General features: G+C 45.9%; 1 protein-coding gene across 1 annotated transcript in view; it reads right to left on the bottom strand.

Moving 5' to 3' along the window:
• The window catches only part of LOC123486198 (acid-sensing ion channel 2-like), a gene marked incomplete at its 3' end in the record, with an annotated part of 106,781 nt that overhangs the window by 16,893 nt on the left and 67,197 nt on the right, over positions 1-22,691 (bottom strand). The window contains exon 2 of the mRNA XM_045217452.1: positions 5,468-5,618. Coding sequence (XP_045073387.1) covers positions 5,468-5,618 — 151 coding nt within the window. The remainder of the gene's footprint in view (positions 1-5,467; positions 5,619-22,691) is intronic.

The following is a 22,691-nucleotide window of genomic DNA, read 5'->3' as shown; positions in this document are numbered from 1 at the left end:
GAAGAATGGGAGCTGTCATGACGGTGGTCTCGTCCTTCTGAAACATCCGGGAAAGAGCATCAGGTTTGATGTTGCGAGATCCCGGGCGGTAGAGAGCGTGAAATTGAAGCGCGTAAAGAACAGAGACCACCGCTGTTGACGGGAGTTCAGCCTCCTGGCTGTTTGGATATACTCCAGGTTCTTGTGGTCTGTCCACACTACTTAATGGTTCCTTTGACCCTCTAACCAGTGCCGCCATTCTTCAAGGGCGAGCTTGACAGCCAACAGCTCGCGGTTCCCAATGTCGTAGTTGCATTCGGCAGGGGTTAGCCGACGGGAGTAGAAGGCACAGGGGTGCATCTTGCCATCCTCAGCTGCTCTTTGAGAAAGCACTGCACCCACTCCCACGTCCGAAGCATCTACCTCCACCACAAACTGCCTTGCTGCATCTGGCATCTGGAGGATGGGAGCAGAAGTGAAACATGTCTTGAGGATATTGAAGGCCTTATCAGCAGCTGATGTCCATTGGTACGGTTGTTTAGTGCTGGTTAGCGCCGTGAGGGGTGCAGCCACTGTGCTATAGTTTCTGATGAATCTCCTATAAAAGTTGGCAAAGCCCAGGAACTGTTGCAACTTCTTCCGAGACTCAGGAACTGGCCAGGAAGTGACAGCCGACACCTTCGTGAGATCCATCTGAATGCTGCCCTCGGTCACCACATACCCCAGGAATGAAACGGTCTTGGCATGGAACTCGCACTTCTCTGCCTTCACGAAAAGAGAGTTCTCCAGCAGGCGGCGCAGGACCAACCGGACGTGGTGCGTGTGTTCTGACAGAGTCTTTGAGAATATTAAAATATCGTCAAGGTACACAAATACGAACGTATTTAGCATGTCCCTGAGGATATCATTCACTAGGGCTTGAAAAACTGCTGGGGCATTGGTGAGGCCGAAGGGCATGACGAGATATTCATAGTGGCCGGTTGGTGTGTTGAACGCTGTCTTCCATTCGTCTCCCTCCCTCATCCGCACCAGATGGTAGGCATTGCGAAGGTCCAGCTTAGTGAATACAGTGGCTCCCTGCAGCAGTTCGAAGGCAGACGAAAGTAAGGGCAGTGGGTAGCGATTCTTAACCGTGATGTCGTTCAGACCCCGGTAATCTATGCATGGACGAAGAGAACCGTCCTTCTTGCCGACAAAGAAGAATCCCGCTCCTGCGGGGGGAAGACGACGGTCCTAATTATCCCGGAGGCAAGAGAGTCATTAATGTAGTCCTCCATGGCCCTTCTTTCCGGGGCTGACAGTGAATACAGACGACCCTTGGGAGGTGCTGTGCCAGGCAGGAGATCAATCGCGCAGTCATAGGGTCTGTGTGGGGGTAGAGATGTCGCCTTGGATTTGTTGAACACCTCTTTCAGGCTGTGGTAACAGGCCGGAACATTGGATATGTCGGAGGTAGCGCTAGATCCTTCCCCGGTGAACGGGCAGGGTGGCCCCCTTAAACAGGTCTGGTGACAACTCCTTCCCCACTCACGGACTGTTCCTGTCTCCCAGTCGATGTGGGGGTTGTGCTGACGGAGCCCACGGGTATCCAAGAATGAGTGGTTGGCCAGGTGAGTGTAGGAGGTGAAACTGGATGGACTCCTGGTGGTTTCCTGACAGCAGGATTGTCACAGGGGCGGAGATATGAGTGACAGTGCCAAGATGATGCCCATCCAGGGCTCGTGCAGGAATGGGTTGTGTCAGTTGATGATGGTTCACGCCCAGTTGCTGTGCAAGCTCAGGGTCCATGATGTTTGCTTCGGCTCCGGGAATCCACAAGGGGCGGCCAATGTATGAGTCTTGTCAGAAAGCTGAAGGCGGAGATGAAGCAGGGTCTTTCGGATGGAGGGAGACTGAAGGCTTGTTGAGCTCACCCGGATCTCCCCTACACCTGGTGAGCTGCGGCTTTTGCCGGACAAGTAGCGACACGGTGATTCTCGCCACCACAGTAGAGGCAAAGGTTGGAGCTTAGACGGCGCCCGACGCTCCTCGGGAGTCAGAGAGGCACGGCCAATCTCCATGGGCTCAGGCTGATTGAGTTGGCTATGGGACTTGACAGGCAGGGGCTGGACAGAAGCGGTATCGACCCGAGTACGGATGGCAGGTTGACTGAGACGGCCCTTCTCCCTCCTCCGGGTCTGTATACGGCGGTCAATGCGAACGGCAAGGTCAATGGCGGCATCAAGCGTTGAGGGCGGGTCATGGGAAACAAGCTCGTCCTTGATATAGTCCGCCAGGCTATGGAGGAAGGCTTGCACCAGTGCCTCTGGGTTAAACGAGCTTTGACTGGCCAGGGTACGAAAGTCAATGGAGAAGTCTGCCACTGTCCGATTGCCCTGACGGATGGTGAGCAGAGCTTGTGACGCTTCGGCTGTTGGCGAGCCTAGGTCAAAGACCTTTAACATCTCCTCCTCAAAGGCACTGAAGGAGGCACAGGCTGGGGTTTGCCGGTCGAATTCGCCGTTCCCCACAACCGAGCTCGACCGGTGAGATGTGTGATGACATACCCCACCTTGGCTCCCTCTGTTGAGAAAGTCCTGGGCTGTAGTGCAAACTGGATTCGGCAGCTGCTCAAGAATGGTCTTACTTGCTTCTGGTTGCCATCAAAACGTTCCGGGTTCCCAATCCTTGGTTCAGGAGCGTGGGGATCTGGTGGCAGCACTGCCGGGCCTGCAGCATTGGGACCTCCAGCGGAGGGATGAAGGAGTATCGGTGGTACAGGAACAAAAGGACCAGGGGGGTGCAGGTGGAGTAGCCGGGCTTGAGAGTAGTTGCAGGGCTTGGGCTAGCTGTTGTTGCTGCAGTTGGAACTGTTGTTGCTGCTGGTTGAATAGCTGGAGAAGGGAAGCGATGTCGCCAGCCATCCGATTTATGTCTCCCTCAGAGCGTTCCAGTCGCTGTAGGGCAGTCCTCTCTGGCTCTTCCTCCATCGTGGTCAGGGAGTGCGCTGGGTCCATGATGGTCAGATCGTTCTGTCACGAACAGAAGAGGACCCAAGAGCGCAAGTTCAAATTCAGAGTTCTTTATTCAAGGTTACAGGCGGGAAGAGGAGTCCCAGGGGTGTCAGGGGTCTTTCAGGGTCCTCCTGTGGGTACCTGTGCTCCGGGGGTCACCAAATGTCCGGGGGTGTCCAGTCCAAGTGCTTAGTGTGTGTGTTCCCCAGTGATGGAGCGGCGTATCGGGCTGAGGGTGGTGAAACGTCTGGGCACGCTCATCTGGTGGTCGGAGACCTGGGGGAACACACACACACAACAGCAATATGAATGGCAGGCAGAAGTACAGATCAGGGCTGGGCAAATATCGTGGTGAGAGACAGAAGGCAGAAACGAGTTACCGGAGGGGCTGAAGATCGGAGAGTAGTCGAGGTCCAGAAGGCAGGTTGGGATAGACGGGGCAGTAGAACAAGGAGGCAGTCAAGAAAGGATCGGTATCACAAACAGGAGTCAGAGCGCAGACAGGCAGGTTACTGGTCCGGGTTTGAAGACGATCTGACAGGGCTTGGCTGAAAACCAGGGCTTGATATACTGGGAGAGGTAGTGGGGAAATGCAGTTCAGCTGGCAGAGTAATTAGAACAGAGTGAGGCAAGGTGAGGATGGTGAGTGGGAAATGCAGTGCAGCTGGCCAGGTAACAAGAGCAGAGCAGGGCAGGTGGAGCTAGTTAGGCTGAGTAGAGAGAGGGAGGTGAGCAGAGTGGAAGATAATTGAATGCAATTAATGTTGCTACCAGGAGAGAGAGTGCTCATGACAGACCTCTGTGATTGCCAACAAGGGTTTTGCCACCAAGTACTAAGTCATGTACAAAGGAGATGATTGTGGACTACAGGAAAAAAAAGAGGACTGAGCACGCCCCCATTCTCATCGACGGGGCTGTAGTGGAACAGGTTGAGAGCTTCAAGTTCCTTGGTGTCCACATCACCAACGAACTATCATGGTCCAAACACACCAAGACAGTCGTGAAGAGGGCACGACAAAGCCTATTTCCCCCTCAGGGAGACTGAAAATATTTGGCATGGGTCCTCAGATCCTCAAAAAAATTCTACAGCTGCACCATCGAGAGCATCCTGACTGGTTGCATCACCGCCTGGTATGGCAACTGCTTGGCCTCCGACCGCAAGGCACTACAGAGGGTAGTGCGTACGGCCCAGTACATCACTGGGGCAAAGCTTCCTGCCATCCAGGACCTCTATACCAGGCGGTGTCAGAGGAAGGCCCTCAAAATTGTCAAAGACTCCAGCCACCCTAGTCATAGACTGTTCTCTCTGCTACCGCACGGCAAGCGGTACCGGAGTGCCAAGTCTAGGTCCAAAAGACTTCTCAACAGCTTCTACCCCCAAGCCATAAGACTCCTGAACAGCTAATCATGGCTACCCGGACTATTTGCACTGCCCCCCACCCCATCCTTTTTACGCTGCTGCTACTCTGTTAATTATTTATGCATAGTCACTTTAACTCTACCCACATGTACATATTACCTCAACTACCTCAACTAGCCGGTGCCCCCCGCACATTGACTCTGCAACAGTACCCCCCTGTATATATAGCCTCCCTACTGTCACTTTATTTTACTTCTGCTCTTTTTTTCTCAACACTTTTTTTTGTTGTTGTTTTATTTTTACTTTTTTTGCTTAAAATAAATGCACTGTTGGTTAAGGGCTGTAAGTAAGCATTTCACTGTAATGTCTGCACCTGTTGTATTCGGCGCATGTGACCAATAAAATTTGATTTGATTTGATTTGATTTGATGTTTTGCAGAGGGGTCAAATACTTATTTCCCTCATTAAAATGCAAATCAATTTATAACATGTTTGACATGCGTTTTTCTGGATTTTGTTGTTATTCTGTCTCTCACTGTTCAAATAAACCTACCATTAAAATTATAGACTGATAATGTCTTTGTCAGTGTGCAAACGTACAAAATCAGCAGGGGATCAAATACTTTTTTCCCTCACTGTATATGGAGAGTAAATAGTCCATCTGCTAGATGGCCCATGTCTTGGCTTGATGCTGTGCTTCAAGAACTCCCCTGTCTGCACTTCCACACAGGTTGAGACGTGAGCAAGGCCTTCAATGAGGCTTGTTGTGCAGCCAGCCGGTTAGGCAGCAAGCCCCCTCCAACACAAGACTATCTGAACAACTAACAGGGCTTGTTACACAAGGAACAACAAATCGTGAGGACAGCAATAAAGGAACGGCATCACTTCCAAATTTTTAAGAAAAGCACATCCTGGCTTGAGCTGTTATTTGACAGCAAGTCAATACATTTTGGGCATTATTTATATAAATGGTGAAAAGCACAGGACACATAATATAACCTTGAGGGACACCAGTTGTCAACTCCACATAGTCAGATTTAACACCCTCCACATGGATACATTGTGATTTGGATGGAGATAGGGCACTGGTTAAGGGTCAGGGGTTAAGGGTCAGGTATGGTGTAGTTGGGCCTACCTGTGTCGCCCCACACGGGCAGGTACTCGTCCTGCTGGATGTCCAGCATAATCTCCAGGCCGTTCCCCGTCCCTCCCTTCATGGTGGTCCGCAGTGTCTTCCCCTCTTCCGCTGCGTTGAACATGTAACACTTCCCATACCTGGTGAACACCTGCAGAGAGAAAGAGAGAGAGAGAGAGAGAGAGAGAGAGAGAGAGAGAGAGAGAGAGAGAGAGAGAGAACATAAGTTAGTACTGACCATGTTATGTACACAGGCTGGTGGACATCAGGAGAGTACGGTGGTGGACTGATACATGAACTAATCATAAACTGGTACCATGACCTTCCCTGAGGTGGTTTAGGGAAGAACTGTCCTTATAGCCTTCTAAATGTATTAAGAAATCAGCAAGCTGAACTAGATATGATAATGTTTCTAACACCCTACAGGCAAATTCAAATGACAACAACAGAGCCTGGAACAAAAGTTAAGTATTGAGGATTCATGTGGAGACTAGGAATACAAAATGTCAATTTGTCCCTTGGTCGCCCTTGATAGAAATCCATGATCAATCCCAATGGCACACAACAACCCCCTAACACATTCTCCTAGGATTACCAAAAATTGGAAGAGGCAACTTCTGCTTTTAAAAATGTGTTTATGAGCATACACTTTACGGCACAGCAGTGGGCCACGTCGGAGATAAATCCTATCATTTCAGTGTAATGGAGCATGCGGCTGTTGTTCCCCTCCCTTCCTCCTCCCTCCCAAGTGGCTGGATGAGCAGAAGCATTAAAAGCTAGAGCCCTGGTTCTCTGAAGGACAGCTAATAACAGGCTTTCTGCAGCTGCACTCTGCTCCGGTCAGGAGGAGAAAGCACTTTTCAGCTCCTATATTGGGTAAAGTAGGGCCAGATTAGGCCATAAAGAAAAGTAGTGGCAGAGACTTGAAAAAAGCATGGGCACTTTCCCCTGTAATCACTTAAAAGCAGTGCTCACTCTGCCATTAGTGGCATGGAGTTCATGGGAGAAAAACCTGCATTCGCCATCCCCACTTTCAGTACATTGTTAACAGTTCAAGGAAAACCGTTGAGATGCCATTATGAGAAGGAATACATAGTGAAAGCGCAGATTTTTCCAGGTAATGACAGAACTTTTGCACCCCATTCAATCAAACAAATAGGCACAGTTATATGTCACACCACTGCTAGATAACGACTTTGAGGTTTATATGAATAATAGATTGGCGTAAAATGCAGAGTCAGAGCAGCTTATTTAGTGACGGGTGTGTAGAAGATGCAAACATGTAAATGAGATGGGTGTTGGGAGGTCCCTGCTCATGAATAATAATCACCATAACAACCATAGAAATGTTTACTAATTAATAAAAAATGGAAAGCTGAAATGTCAATAAGTATTCAACCCCTTTGTTATGGCAAGCCTAAATAAGTTCAGGAGTACAAATTTGCTTCACAAGTCACATAATAAGTTGCATGGACTCACTCTGTGTGCAATAATAGTGCTTAACATGATTTTTGAATGACTACCTCATCTCTGTACCCCACATATACAATTGTCTGTAAGGTCCCTCAGTCGAGCAGTGAATTTCAAACACAGATTCAACCACAAAGACCAGGGAGATTTTCCAATGCCTCGCAAAGAAGGGCACCTATTGGTATATGGGTATAAAAAAAAGCAGACATTGAATATCTGTTTGAGCATGGTGAAGTTTGAATGGTGTATCAATACACCCAGTCACTACAAAGATACAGGCGTTCTTCCTAACTCAGTTGCCGGAGAAGAAGGAAACCGCTCAGGGATTTCACCATGAGGCCAATGGTGACTTTAAAACAGTTACAGAGGTTAATGGCTGTGATAGGAGAAAACTGAGGATGGATCAACAACATTGTAGTTACTCCACAAAATACTAACCTAAATGACAGAGTGAAAAGAAGGAAGCATGTGAAGAGTAAAAATATTCCAAAACATGCATCCTGTTTGCAATAAGGCACTAAAGTAAAATTGCAAAAAAATGTGGCAAAGAAATTAACTTTATGTCCTGAATACAAAGCCTTATTTTGGGGGCAAATCCAACACAACACATCACTGAGTACCACTCTTCATATTTTCAAGCATGGTGGTGGCTGCATTATGTTATGGGTATGCTTGTCATCGGCAAGGACTAGGGAGTTTTTTAAGATACAAATAAATGGAATAGAGCTAAGTACAGGCAAAATCCTAGAGGAAAACCTGGGTCAGTCTACTTTCCAGCAGACACTGGGAGACTAATTCACCTTTCAGCAGGACAATAACTTAAAACACAAGGCCAAATATACACTGGAGTTGCTTATTAAGCTGACATTGAATGTTCCTGAGTGGCCCAGTTACAGTTTTGACTTAAATCGGCTTGAAAATCTATGGCAAGATTTGAAAATGGCTGTCTAGGAATGATCAACAACCAACTTTACATAATTCTTTAAAGAATAATGTGCAAATATTGTACAATCCAGGTTTGCAAAGCATTTAGAGACTTACCCAGAAAGACTCACAGCTGTAATCACTGCCAACGGTGATTCCAACATGTATTGACTCGGGGGAGCACTGTTGGAGCTAGGAACACAAGCATTTCGCTACACCCGCAATAACATCTGCTAAATATGTGTATGTGACTAATACAATTTTATTTTATTTGGGTGTGAATACTTATGTAAATAAGACATTTCTGTATTTCCTTTTCAATACATTTGCAAACATTTCTAAAAACATGTTTTCACTTTGTCATTGTGGGGTATTGTGTGTAGATGGGTGAGATTTTGTACATATTTAATCCATTTTGAATTCAGGCTGTAACACAACAAAATGTGGAATAAGTCAAGGGGTATGAATACTTTCTGAAGGCACTATAAGTATTCTTAATGGAGGGCTTTTCCATGACCAGTGTATGAGTGCTTCTATGGACATGAGAAATTGTCCAGGTGGACAGTGTTATGGTCATAGATGGATGTGGGTAGAAAGGGAGTATGAGACACCCCCTTCTCCTCAGTAGAGCAGCTCCCTCCTTCCACAGATATGAAACTGAATCTACCTAGATGATACTTCAGGGGCTAAGAGCTGCCAGAGCCACAGTGCAGAGACAGGGGATACATATTCATAGAGCAATCACTCTTGGTTTGCAGGTACCTGTGTCTCAGTGTCTGTCTCTGACTGGGACTGGGCTTAACTGTATCAGGGATGGCTCCGGTTGGTAGCATAGTGACAGAAATAACCGAGTGTATAGAGACCAATATGGACCCAGCCTGCATGAATGGAGAATATCAACATCAGCAGCATGTCCCAACATAGACAGTCATCTGTCAATGTCAAAACATATCGGTCCAGACATAACAGACCAAAAAGCAGATTGAATGGGATTCAACATGCACTAGCATCCCAGTAAACAGGTTGTTTTGGTCATCAGCATTACCATGGTTCATTTGACTAAAGTATCTCTGTCTGCTAATTATAGCTTACATTAGAGTAATTAAGCATCAGCCCAAACCATTCACACACTCAAGTGCTCCCTTTGAACCCTCGCCACCTAACTGGGCAGGTAACGTTATGTTTAATTACCCAGCGGCCATTTAAACTTTCATGATATGTCTGTGAGTTTCTGTGAGTGTGTGCATGTAACACAGATAAAGCATATCTGCATTGCCCAGCACTGCTCCCCTATAGAGGTACTGTAGGAACAGTGCTCTGATCTCTCCTCCTCTGAAGTTGTTGTCTTTTAGGGACCACCATCATCATCATCCTCTCCCTGGAGCTCCTTGTCAGACCCTCTCTGTCTCTCTCTCTAGAAACAGTAATGATGTATGAGTGACAGGGAGGGCTAGGACCAGGTCAACATCCCACTAGGCCATCATCACACCTCATCAGCCATGCTACGGTGGAAGGGCCAACCAAAAGTTGCCAGGGCGATTCTGTCATTTTGGTACCCCTCAGACAGTTGTCTGACCCGGCTGTCTCTCCTTCATCTTGTTCCCTCCCTCCAACTCAGTTATGCTCTCCATCTCTGCTTGCCTCGAGTCATTCTGTCAGAGGGAGGGAGTAATGACTCCTCACACCACCACAGAAATATCAAATAACTTTGGTACCTGGCCAAGGGGCGGTTACAGGCAATACCTGGAAAGTAGCAAACTAAAGTAAAGACACACTTCTCAGAGTTCTCATGCACTGAGGCCATTACTTTTCTGAAAAACAGGATGTTAGAATATTGACCATAAGTATCAGCATTCTCAAAATGGCTCCACCCTGTCTGCTATTAATAAATGACCAGTGCTTGACTTGGCAGGAGCTCACCAAGCTGAGTACCGGCACCTCAAATGTTCTACTGCTTGAGCTCCTGTTCCTCTTATAGAATATTAGCTCAAAAGTATTGTGGAGCTCCTGCACCTAAATATAAAAAGGACCGGCACCCAAAATGAGTACCGGCACCTATTTCAATCCAAGTCAAGCAGTGTAAATGACAATGTTGCTTATAATAATACCAGATGTGATTGTGCATGCACAAGCCAATACAGATTTACAAACATTGACTGTTGTCACGGTCTTCATACACCCCCGTCTGTCTATTCTGATCAGTTTGGCTAGGATCGTCTTTTTGACATTGCATGCTTCAAGCCACTAAACTTCAATGTTGTCTTTGGTGATGAAATGCTGTTGTTGCTCTTTCTCCATGACTATATTTTTAAATGAATCGCTAAGACGTTGATTGAACCCGGGTCTTGAAATGTCACATGAGTCAAACCCTGTCATGTTAACATAGCATTAGCTGACACCGTCCACAGGGCAGTCAGGGCACTAAGCAGGAGAACAGAGTTGAGCTGCCAATTAGACACCTGCCTTCGTTTCGTCCACCCAACACAACTCATTAGCATTCACAAGTCACAGTGTGAATGTCTGGGAGCACGACATCGCCGTAAGGCACGCCATGACCCAGCCTGCATGCCGACCAGCCTCTCCCAGGGTAAAGTCAAAGATGACACGGCCATCATAGAGCCACCTTCTGCTTTGATGAAAGGTCAGTTGTTCTTAGTTAGCGCCAGACAGACGACAGACACCTTCCCACCGTGTTTGAAGTGCTGCCTGTCCCTGGCTAATGCCGAAGAGAAAAGTTAGACATCTCAAAATAAAGCTTTACAAAGAGACAAGTCATTATGCCTGTGGTGTGCTGTGGCTGTGATGGGTACAATAGCGAGAATGGTTAATGACTTCATGTGTTTAGTTGTCATTATTTTGAACAGCTTTATGATAAATATGCCTACGCTTTGTTTCTTCAACTGTTATTGCAACGAGCTCTGAAGTCTTATCCTCATTTGTTACACACACACACACACACACACACACACACACACACACACACACACACACACACACACACACACACACACACACACACACACACACACACACACACACACACACACACACACACACACACACACAGATAGGAAAATATACTATCTTGTTACCATTACAAAATACTCTAAAGACAATGTATCAAAATTAAATACAAAATACTATTTAGTATTTTCCCAAAATGTCAAAATGTAATCCATTTTAGAATAAGGCTGTAATGTAACAAAATGTGGAAAAGTCAAGGAGTCTGAATACTTTCCGAATGCACTGTATATAAGGTCCCGCAGTTGACAGTGCATGTCAGAGCAAAAACCAAGCCATGAGGTCGAAGGAATTGTCCGTAGAGCTCAGAGACAGGATTGTGTCGAGGCACAGATCTGGGGAAGGGTACCAAAAAATTTCTGCAACATTGAAGGACCCCAAGAACACAGTGGCCTCCATCATTCTTAATTGGAAGAAGTTTGGAACCACCAAGACTCTTCCTAGAGCTGGCCACCTGGCCAAACTGAGCAACCGGGGGAGAAGGGCCTTGTTCAGGGAGGTGACCAAGAACCCGATGGTCCCTCTGACAGAGTTCCTCTGTTGAGATGGGAGAACCTTCCAGAAGGACAACCATCTCTGCAGCACTCCACCAATCAGGCCTTTATGGTAGACTGGCTAGACAGAAGCCACTCCTCAGTAAAAGGCACATGACAGCCCACTTGGAGTTTGCCAAAAGGCACCTAAAGGACTCTCAGACCATGAGAATCAAGATCCTCTGATCTGATGAAACCAAGATTGAACTCTTTGGCCTGAATGCCAAGCGTCACGTCTGGAGGAAACCTGGCACCATCCCTACAGTGAAGCATGATGGTGGCAGCATCATGCTGTGGGGATGTTTTTTTAGATGCAGGGACTGGGAGACTAGTCAGGATCGAGGGAAAGATTAAAGTAAAGTACAGGGAGATCCTTGATGAAAACCTGCTCCAGAGCGGTCAGGACCTCAGACTGGGGCGAAGGTTCACCTTCCAACAGGACAATGACCCTAAGCACACAGCCAAGACAACGCAGCAGTGGCTTCGGGACAAGTCTCTGAATGTCCTTGAGTGGCCCAGCCAGAGCCCGGACTTGAACCCGATCAAACATCTCTGGAGAGACCTGAAAATAGCTGTGCAGCAATGCTCCCCATCCAACCTGACAGAGCTTGAGAGGATCTGCAGAGAAGAATGGGAGAAACTCCCCAAATACAGGTGTGCCAAGCTTGTAGCATCATACCCAAGAAGACTCGAGGCTGTAATCGTTGCCAAAGGTGCTACAACAAAGTATTGAGTCAAGGGTCTGAATACTTATGAAAATTGGATATTTCAGTAGTTTTTTTTACACTTGCAAAAATGTCTAAAAACCTGTTTTTGCTTTGTCATTATGGGGTATTGTGTGTAGATTGATGAGGGGAAAAAACTATTGAATTCATTTTAGAATAAGGCTGTAACGTAACAAAGCGTGGAAAAAGTCAAGGTGTCTGAATACTTTCTGATTGTAGTTCAGAAGTAATTAAATACGCATTTAAAATACATGTAACATAAATACTGCCCATCTCTGCACACACACAAAATACAAATAAGAATGTATTTTTATGTTTTTTGACTGAACTTCATCCAATTTCGTTATCTCTGCTTGCCAAGTGGCTCTCCGTCGATCCCCATGCCAACACACTGACGGATTATCTCTCTCAGACGGACGCTATCGTTTCTTTATTCTGTCGTTTCTTCCCCATCGCTCTACTGTTTATCTCCTCCTGTCCCTGTCTTTGCCACCACAGTCCTCTGAAGTGCAGGGCGTATCTATACGACCTCTCAATTAGTTTAGATTTTTTAGATTAGTTTATTAGTCAAGGGCGTAGATGTAATCTCAGGGTACAGTAAAATTCTTAGTTCAGCTGATGGGGTCGCCGTGGAGACGGTACTCAGGAAGAGGAAGTCCAGTCACGCTCTACGCCCCCCTCTCCTTCCCCATTTCCTTCACTTCCCTTCACTTCCCTTTCCCACCTCAGCAAGACTGACGGCACAAATCTATATCTGCTGATGGCCAGCCAACGCCTCGCCATGTTGTCTGTCTGCCATATCTACAATGATGTTTACCTCTGTTACAATGCTGCATGTTTTACACTATTTCAATCGATTCACTTTGATAAAAGCAGAATGGTTTCTGTTTGTGAAAAATTTGAAAATAAACAACCAGGACACAACGAGCGTTCAATGCTAAACAAGCAAAGGCCAAGGCAGTCTCGTGAATGCTGACCCCAACTCATTCAAAATGTATGCTCATGTATTTCTATTGACTACCCTGTCATATATTCACACAGTATAGCACTTCAGCAATCCTATTCACACAACCAGAGGAGAAAAAGCTTGTATTCATTCTTACTTATGGTACATATTACACATAACTGGATCCTCCTGTATTTCTCTGTGATAGAATAAGCCACCCATCTCACTCATCCCATTTATTTTGCTGGCAGGCAGGGGAAAAAGTGGAAAGTGATGAAGTAAATTAAAAGGTGAAGCGTTAAGAGCCAGCCAACTGGTTTTATTACTTCTTCTTACTCAGTGAGGGGCACCAAGCTTAAAGTTTACATTCCATTTCCATAAGCAGTCCATTGTGATGTGTTGTTATTGTTCATCAAATCGATTTCCATAATGGGTGAATTTAACAGGCTTTTCATGGTAAACCAAAGCAGCACGAGAGAGAGAGAGAGAGAGAGAGAGAGAGAGAGAGAGAGAGAGAGAGAGAGAGAGAGAGAGAGAGAGAGAGAGAGAGAGAGAGAGAGAGAGAGAGAGAGAGACGGATACAGAGAGGAGTAAAGTGTGTGAAAAAGGCCTTTGAGTTGCAAGGTGTGCACTTTTCCCACGTCTCGACGCTGCAGCATTTTAAGTGTTTCTGTTGTGAAGATGAATAATTCAGATGCAGCTATAAGCACTAGGCAAGGCTACGTAGCTACCTGTCACTGTGGAAGGCTTCAGCCACACTAACACACCCCTGGGCGCCATACGCACGCATGGCATTGCCCTCCTCTTCTTGAATGTCAGAGCCAAGTTAGCACTGTGAAACTACAAAACTTCCCCATGTCCAAACATAATTCATGCACATTAAACAAATGTCACCTTTTATGTGATGTGTTGTGAATTTTGTGGAATGGGATATATCACCCAATCCAAATGTAATTTACCATTCCAGTCGATAATATAAGTATAAATTAAATACATGCATTTATTTTACGAGAGAGCATGTTTAGCGTGGAAGGTTGGTGATAGGACACAAAAGATAGCTGTTGTTGCTGCCAGCCTGATATTTATGTTCATGGAGAGAGAGTGAGAGAGAGAGAGCGCGCGCGCGCGAGAGAGAGAGAGAGAGAGAGAGAGCGTGCGAGAGAGAGAGAGAGAGAGAGAGAGAGAGAGAGAGCGTGCGTGCGAGAGAGAGAGAGAGAGAGAGGAGAGAGAGAGAGATAGAGAGACTTATAAAGAAGATCCCTCTCCTGAGTGGAAATGATCCCGGCCGGATGGGAATTAAATCCAGGCTATGATTGGTGCCAGATCCCCGGTGACCCATGACCTGAGAGCAGCGCTCCATCCCCAGGCTTAATTGACTTTACACGGGGGAGGCCATGCACAGAGCACTGCCCTCACCTCTGCTGAATGAGCTCATCCATTAACATGCTGCCTGTAGATGGACTGCTGCCACAAATTCAATGATCTTACCTAATTGAATCCCCTATGAAACAAACTCACTTTATACCATGACATTGTTGAATACTCGTTTCTGATTGGCTTGAAGGGCATTCTAGAGCGTGCATTATTTCCTCTATGTCCTCTCTGCATCTGTATCAGCCTATATATTATTTTTAGTATCTTACGTGAAAGCTGCCCGTTAACAAGAACTGTCAACTTTACATATTTTCCTTCCAATGTAAACTGAATTTCTGAATTAGAACGATGTATCTCATCTTGATAGTCACATTCTCGCCCTTATAGTGAAGTAACAGAATGCATATTAGGTCATGGGTAATGCTAGCCAAATAGAAGAGTATGTGGATGTGGTGGGGAGCAGTCCGCCCCTGACTCTGCTGAAATATAAAGGTAAATGAGCAGCCAGGGGTGATCCATCATCTTAAACTGGAGCTTGGCAGCATGACCAGGCCTCAGCATCAGCATCACTGGCTCCTCACAGCCCAGAACAGCCCAACTCAGCCCACAACAGACCAACTCAGGCCAGTCCAGCCAAGCCTACCCCACAGCCCTGACAACATTATCCTACTTACAGTGAGGGAAAAAAGTATTTGATCCCCTGCTGATTTTGTACGTTTGCCCACTGACAAAGAAATGATCAGTCTATAATTTTAATGGTAGGTTTATTTGAACAGTGAGAGACAGAAAAACAACAAAATAATCCAGAAAAACGCATGTCAAAAATGTTATAAATTGATTTGCATTTTAATGAGGGAAATAAGTATTTGACCCCCTCTCAATCAGAAAGATTTCTGGCTCCCAGGTGTCTTTTATACAGGTAACGAGCTGAGATTAAGAGCACACTCTTAAAGGGAGTGCTCCTAATCTCAGTTTGTTACCTGTATAAAAGACACCTGTCCACAGAAGCAATCAATCAATCAGATTCCAAACTCTCCACCATGGCCAAGACCAAAGAGCTCTCCAAGGATGTCAGGGACAAGATTGTAGACCTACACAAGGCTGGAATGGGCTACAAGACCATCGCCAAGCAGCTTGGTGAGAAGGTGACAACAGTTGTTGCGATTATTCGCAAACAGAAGAAACACCAAATAACTGTCAATCTCCCTCGGCCTGGGGCTCCATGCAATATCTCACCTCGTGGAGTTGCAATGATCATGAGTACGATGAGGAATCAGCCCAGAACTACACGGGATGATCTTGTCAATGATCTCAAGGCAGCTGGGACCATAGTAACCAAGAAAACAATTGGTAACACACTACGCCGTGAAGGACTGAAATCCTGCAGCGCCCGCAAGGTCCCCCTGCTCAAGAAAGCACATATACAGGACCGTCTGAAGTTTGCCAATGAACATCAGAATGATTTAGAGGAGAACTGGGTGAAAGTGTTGTGGTCAGATGAGACCAAAATCGAGCTCTTTGGCATCAACTCTACTCGCCGTGTTTGGAGAAGGAGGAATGCTGCCTATGACCCCAAGAACACCATCCCCACCGTCAAACATGGAGGTGGAAACATTATGCTTTGGGTGTGTTTTTCTGCTAAGGGGACAGGACAACTTCACCGCATCAAAGGTACGATGGACGGGGCCATGTACCGTCAAATCTTGGGTGAGAACCTCCTTCCCTCAGCCAGGGCATTGAAAATGGGTCGTGGATGGGTATTCCAGCATGACAATGACCCAAAACACACGGCCAAGGCAACAAAGGAGTGGCTCAAGAAGAAGCACATTATGGTCCTGGAGTGGCCTAGCCAGTCTCCAGACCTTAATCCCATAGAAAATCTGTGGAGGGAGCTGAAGGTTCGAGTTGCCAAACGTCAGCTTCGAAACCTTAATGACTTGGAGAAGATCTGCAAAGAGGAATGGAACAAAATCCCTCCTGAGATGCAAACCTGGTGGCCAACTACAAGAAACGTCTGACCTCTGTGATTGCCAACAAGGGTTTTGCCACCAAGTACTAAGTCATGTTTTGCAGAGGGGTCAAATACTTATTTCCCTCATTAAAATGTAAATCAATTTATAACATTTTTGACATGCGTTTTTCTGGATTTTTTTGTTGTTATTCTGTCTCTCACTGTTCAAATAAACCTACCATTAAAATTATAGACTGATCATGTCTTTGTCAGTGGGCAAACGTACAAAATCAGCAGGGGATCAAATACTTTTTTCCCTCACTGTACATACTTTACAGTATGCATTGTTTTCTGTACAGTGCAGCACATAGAGATGTGTCTCTTAGTTTAGATCATTTCTACAGTGGTACACTGCCTACTAAAGTGTAAGTTCTATTCCCTCCCCTGAAGGCTGTACTCAGTGGGGTCACAAAGAGCAGCCTGCATGTCTGAGAGACATCAAATAAAAGAGGAAGTTGCCTTTAGGTCATGTTCTCACTGAATACTGATTTAATTGCATTCCCTCCCTCTCTCTCTCTTTTTTCCCCTCTCTTTTACCCCGTCCGTTTCTCGCTTTCCCACACGTGCAGAATGTAGAATGTGGCGTCTAGACCTCCCTCTGTCACAGTCCGTCTATCTCAGGTACATTTCTGTTCCTGCTGTCACTCTGAGTGGAGGGGAGCGGGCATGTGAGAGGAACGACCACATTCGCTGCCTGCTGCCCCAGGCTCATCAATCACACTCATTATTTTCTATAACTCTGGGTCCTAGGCGGCTCCTCCGAGGCCCGCCTCACCTGTCATGGCCGCCGGTCTTTGCAGGGCTGATGGGAGGTGAGTAATGGGTGAGGGGTGGAGTACATGTGGCAGGTCCTTATCACAGACAGGAAGGAAGGAACGGACAGGTAGGAACAGGCACGTCTCACTCACACATTCCATCTGCTGTGTGTACGCTGTCGGAGGTGATGTCTGAGCTCCGATAAAGCTGTTTAGAGCATTTTGTAGGCTACATCACCATGGTGATAATGATCATTATCAATCAGTCCCTCTATCTCTCCATGGGGGAGCAGCATTGACCTTGAAGGAGTTTGGAGAAGTGCTGAAAAATTGTATATTCTGCTGAGTATAGCCATAGGTTAAGCTACATGGAGGAGCTTCCTGAGACACAGTAATAATGTGTCAGCCCATTCTGTTACCACTGAATATTTAATGTTCCAAAGGGAAGATGAAGAGGTACATGTCTCACAGCCAATTAACTAAATGAACTAACATACCATTATCTTGATTAACTAGCAAATAATTAATTCCATTAACTAGCAGCCTATTAACTTAAAGGCTACTACCATTTGCTGTGTCAGTTGCCTTTCCGTGATTGTGGTCATGTGCTCGCCCACCTCCTCCCCTCCATAAAGGCCCATCTTTCCCAGTTAGGTCCCCCACATGCCTGGTCAGACAGTCCTTCCATCTAAGCTCCCTAGCCTTTCTGGATGCCAGAGCAAACATAGACGTGATCTGGACTATGATGTCTAGTAAAACAAATATACATTCAAATGTATAATGACCATGAATGTCAGGTATGACGGTTGACATGGACAGTGTATGTATGGACCTGGTCAGGCCTGGTCTGTACTCTCTGCTGCTACACTGTGGTATTGACATTCCCCACATGCTTTGGTCCAACCCTGTCAGTGTTCTCTACTGAGCGGCTCCAGACAGACAGACAGACAGACAGACAGACAGACAGACAGACAGACAGAGCCCTCCCTACTGAGTTTAAAGAGTTTCCTGCATCAAATGCCCCGTTTAATCAATTGCCGGGAGGAAGCCCCCGTGCCTTTTCACAAGTAGTTTGAGCTGGGTGTGAAATGACTAACAAACAAAGCGATGAATGTGTGTATGAATTAAATGAGACCATCACGGAGGGATAGAGACAGCCATATTGAAACGGCCACAGCTTGATATAAAGCCTGCTCACTTGGTGCATTCAGCTATGAAGATCTGTCTGTTGTGAGTCAGTGATCCATGCTAGGATTAATAACAAACTATTGACCACTCAGCACCAGGAATGATTTGATTGTTGACCTGGTTACAAGAGCGTAGCCCAAAGATCATAACACAGAGAAATACAGACCTGACAGAATGGACGCAATAACTACAGTACATTTTATATCTACTAGGCAGCGAGTGCACCGGGCCGTGAAATAACACCTAAGAAATGAAATAACTGTTGATCACGCAGATAGCTAACAACTTTGGGAGTTACATTGTTAAAAGGTTGTCTGCTGGTATGCCCTTTGCGCTTGAATTTTGCTTTGTTTATTGCCAGCATTAATCTGCCAGAGTGTAATCTGCAGCGCAGAGGCATATTGGTAATGAGTACGAGACAAAAAACACGGGGGACTCATCTACTGGGAACAGAGAAAACAGAGCCAATTTAAGCTACTATACTCCAATGACTTCACTCAGAGGCTTTGTGCCGCAGCCAAAGCCCTCACATAGTAAATAATCAGAATTAGGAGGCAAATGAGAATTAAAGAGTGATCTAAACACTGGAAAGGAGGGAGGGAGGGAGGGAGGGAGGGAGGGAGGGAGGGAGGGAGGGAGGGAGGGAGGGAGGGGGAGTATTCCCCGGAGTGAGACAGATCGCACATTTAATGCCTAGCTATTATAGCTGTAATTCAGGGATGGGCAACTGGCGGCCCACGGGTCGCATGCCCTTGGATCAATTTAATAAAAATAAAATATATACTGTTTATATATATATTTTTTTGAAACTCAGTTGGAGTCTCAAATTACTTTTGCAAGTTAGAATAGTAGAATACACAAGGTGCAATTTCGCTAATGTCAGCAAAAAAAAAGTAGATTGGTAAATTAGTCTAGCGGCCAGCTATCTAAACTTGTAATCAAGGTCGAATTAGAGCCAGGGGGCCCCCATTGATTTTGTTAGTCAGTCTCACTAGATATCATATTAAAAACTGCAAACATTTCTCTCCACCCTATGGCAAAATGTGTAGAATTGCAGGAAATTAGCTGTAAAACATCTAAATTTCCTCTCCGCCCCATGGCAAAATTAGTAGAATTGCAGCAAACTTGCTTTAAAACTGGAACATTTTCTCTACACCCCATGGCAAAATGTGTAGAATTGCACGAAATCAACTCTAAAACTAAAAGAAAATGTCTCTCCACTGTCAAGAGGGGGGCTGCTAAAATTTGCTAGCAATGTGGGCCCCTCATGATGAGTTCAGATTGTTGGTGGCTCCCACCCCATCAATGTTTCCCATCCCTAGTGTAATTAATCAAATAGACATGTATAAATAAACATAAACCGGTGGTAAGGTCCTCCTCCATAGCTGAGCCTGTTTATCTGGAGATGTGGATTGACATGCTAACGAAGCTATCGTCTTAACTGACACAAGATTCTCTGGGTGATTGCAAAGATTCAAAGTGGTATTCTTCCTAGTATTGCCAGATCATAACAACTCATTTATGACCACTACATACATAGACAAATATATTTGGGGGTGGGGCTGAGAATTAAAAAATGTATTGCCCCCGCTACAGACGGCTGTATCGGTCCGCTAATACAGGACTAGTAAAGGCCCAGTGCATTACTTTTGTTTATTAATTATTATTTTTCATTCCGATTTTTTCGGGGGTGCTGCAGCACCCTCAGCACCCCTACTTCCTGCAGCTATGACTACATACAGTATATGTGGCTAGATGCTATTTACAGCTCTTCTGTTCATGTAGCCATAGAAATCTACTGATTGCATGCATATTAAATTGTTTCACATATTTACAATAGATTGTCTCCTATGATAATGCATGGCTGTGTTCTTCACTTCTATGCTCTTGACTTATGCCTGCAGGAATTGTTCAGTATTGTACACAGCACATTTCATTAAGTTAATGTGATTCAGCCATCCAGCAAAGTCTCTGTATGTTTCTGTCTTTTTATGGCAGGGTGTATCAGGCCAGGGCCTATGTATCTCTGCTTTAATAAATATAGACAGTAGAAGAGATTTACCTAGCAGCACATACCAACTCCCTGAGCACACACCCTGAGGAAGAGAATTTCTCCAAATCCATATGTAAATTTTTATAAAACCATGGATACAACTGCCAAACTCCCTCTAGGTTGTACATTCTCATTCTGGCAACTTCAAGCCTCCGAGTCAATCAACATGTTCCTTCCTTCCTCAGCTCAGTGGATGTTCACACTTTGGTTCGCTGCTACCCACATAGCAACAGCGGGAGCCTACGGTGTACAAACATTTGATTGGAACAGGATTATTATTTTGCATTATTTATCTGAACAAGTCTGAAACGTCCTTATCCAGGGCAGACGGAGAGAGCCATTTTATATTCATCTGGCAGTTCAAAGGAGAGGACACATATGAATTCAAGCCCCGCAGTCTCTGTGGTTTGGTGCTCTAACCTCTATACTGCTAACAGTGTGGAGTGTGTGTGGTGGCTATGTCACCTACTGTCATTCCCAATAGTGCTGAAAGTCCATTACTAGCTAGCGGTGAGAGAAGAGAATATAGCAACGTGTCAGCCTGTCACGGAGAGACAATATTGCAGTATAGCAACAGAGTGACAGGCGACACAGACAGCCACAGCGTAATTGGGGACCCATCTGCAGAAAATGAGGATAGCTGATCCAACATCTCCAATATGACAAAACAGTTCCTTTTCTCTGCCAGATTAGTGCAATCCATCATGGAGGAGGCCTGATAATAAAACCCAAATGTCTCCCAATGGATATTGGGCTGGAGCTGAATACAATGGGTAATGTCCACTTTCACTGAATTCAGAAAAATTTGATTGGATCAAGTGAATAAATAGGTGAACAGAAAGGGCTGAGTTGGGAATAACTGGGAACAAATGCAAAAATAGATTAAAAGACATCCCCCTCAGCCGTATAGTACTAACACACCACAGGAGGTTGGAGCAGAATCTGTGGAATGGCATCAAATACATCAAACACATGGTTTGATGCCATTCCATTAGCTCCGTTCCAGACATTATTATGAGCCGTTCTCCCCTCAGCAGCCTCCAATGTCACACACACACACACACACACACACACAAATACACATCAACAGATTATCAGCTCTGCCTGTGTGTGTATGTGTGTGTATTGTATATGTGTGTGTGTGTATTGGCAGAGACCCCTCAAACGCCTCCAAAGGCACCCAATGACTGGATGAAGATTGATCTTGTTAAGAGTTACAAATGGCAGGAGCCTTTGGAGCATTTAGATCCTATAGCTCACTCTCTGGGCTGTGTCCCAAATGGCACCCTATTCCCTATATAGAGCACTACTTTTCACCAGAGCTCGGGGCTCTGGTCAAAAAAGGCTTGGGTCAAAAGTAGTGCACTATATAGGGCAGGAGGCAGGGGTTCTCAAAGTGGGGTCAGGAACTGCAGTGGGACCGCAGCCAGATCTCAATATTTGGTACAGAAACCTTTGTTTGCAATTACAGAGATCATACGTTTCCTGTAGGTCTTGACCAGGTTTGCACACACTGCAGCAGGAATTTTGGCCCACTCCTCCATACAGACCTTCTCCAGATCCTTCAGGTTTCGGGGCCGTCGCTGGGCAATACGGACTTTCAGCTCCCTCCAAAGATTTTCTATTGGGTTCAGGTCTGGAGACTGGCTAGGCCACTCCAGGACCTTGAGATGCTTCTTACGGAGCCACTCCTTAGTTGCCCTGGCTGTGTGTTTCGGGTCGTTGTCATGCTGGAAAACCCATCCACGACCCATCTTCAATGCTCTTACTGAGGGAAGGAGGTTGGTGGCCAAAATCTCGCAATACATGGCCCCATCCATCCTCCCCTCAATACGGTGCAGTTGTCCTGCCCCCTTTGCAGAAAAGCATTGCCAAAGAATGATGTTTCCACCTCCATGCTTCACGGTTGGGATGGTGTTCTTGGGGTTGTACTCATCCTTCTTCTTCCTCCAAACACGGCGAGTGGAGTTTAGACCAAAAAGCTATATTTTTGTCTCATCAGACCACATGACCTTCTCCCATTCCTCCTCTGGATCATCCAGATGGTCATTGGCAAACTTCAGACGGGCCTGGACATGCGCTGGCTTGAGCAGGGGGGACCTTGCGTGCGCTGCAGGATTTTAATCCATGACGGCGTAGTGTGTTACTAATGGTTTTCTTTGAGACTGTGGTCCCAGCTCTCTTCAGGTCATTGACCAGGTCCTGCCGTGTAGTTCTGGGCTGA

This window comes from Coregonus clupeaformis, unplaced genomic scaffold, assembly GCF_020615455.1.
Source record: "Coregonus clupeaformis isolate EN_2021a unplaced genomic scaffold, ASM2061545v1 scaf1061, whole genome shotgun sequence".
Taxonomy (NCBI): domain Eukaryota; kingdom Metazoa; phylum Chordata; class Actinopteri; order Salmoniformes; family Salmonidae; genus Coregonus; species Coregonus clupeaformis.
Note: the sequence above shows the minus strand (reverse complement) of the source record. Positions and strands in the feature narration are given on the sequence as shown.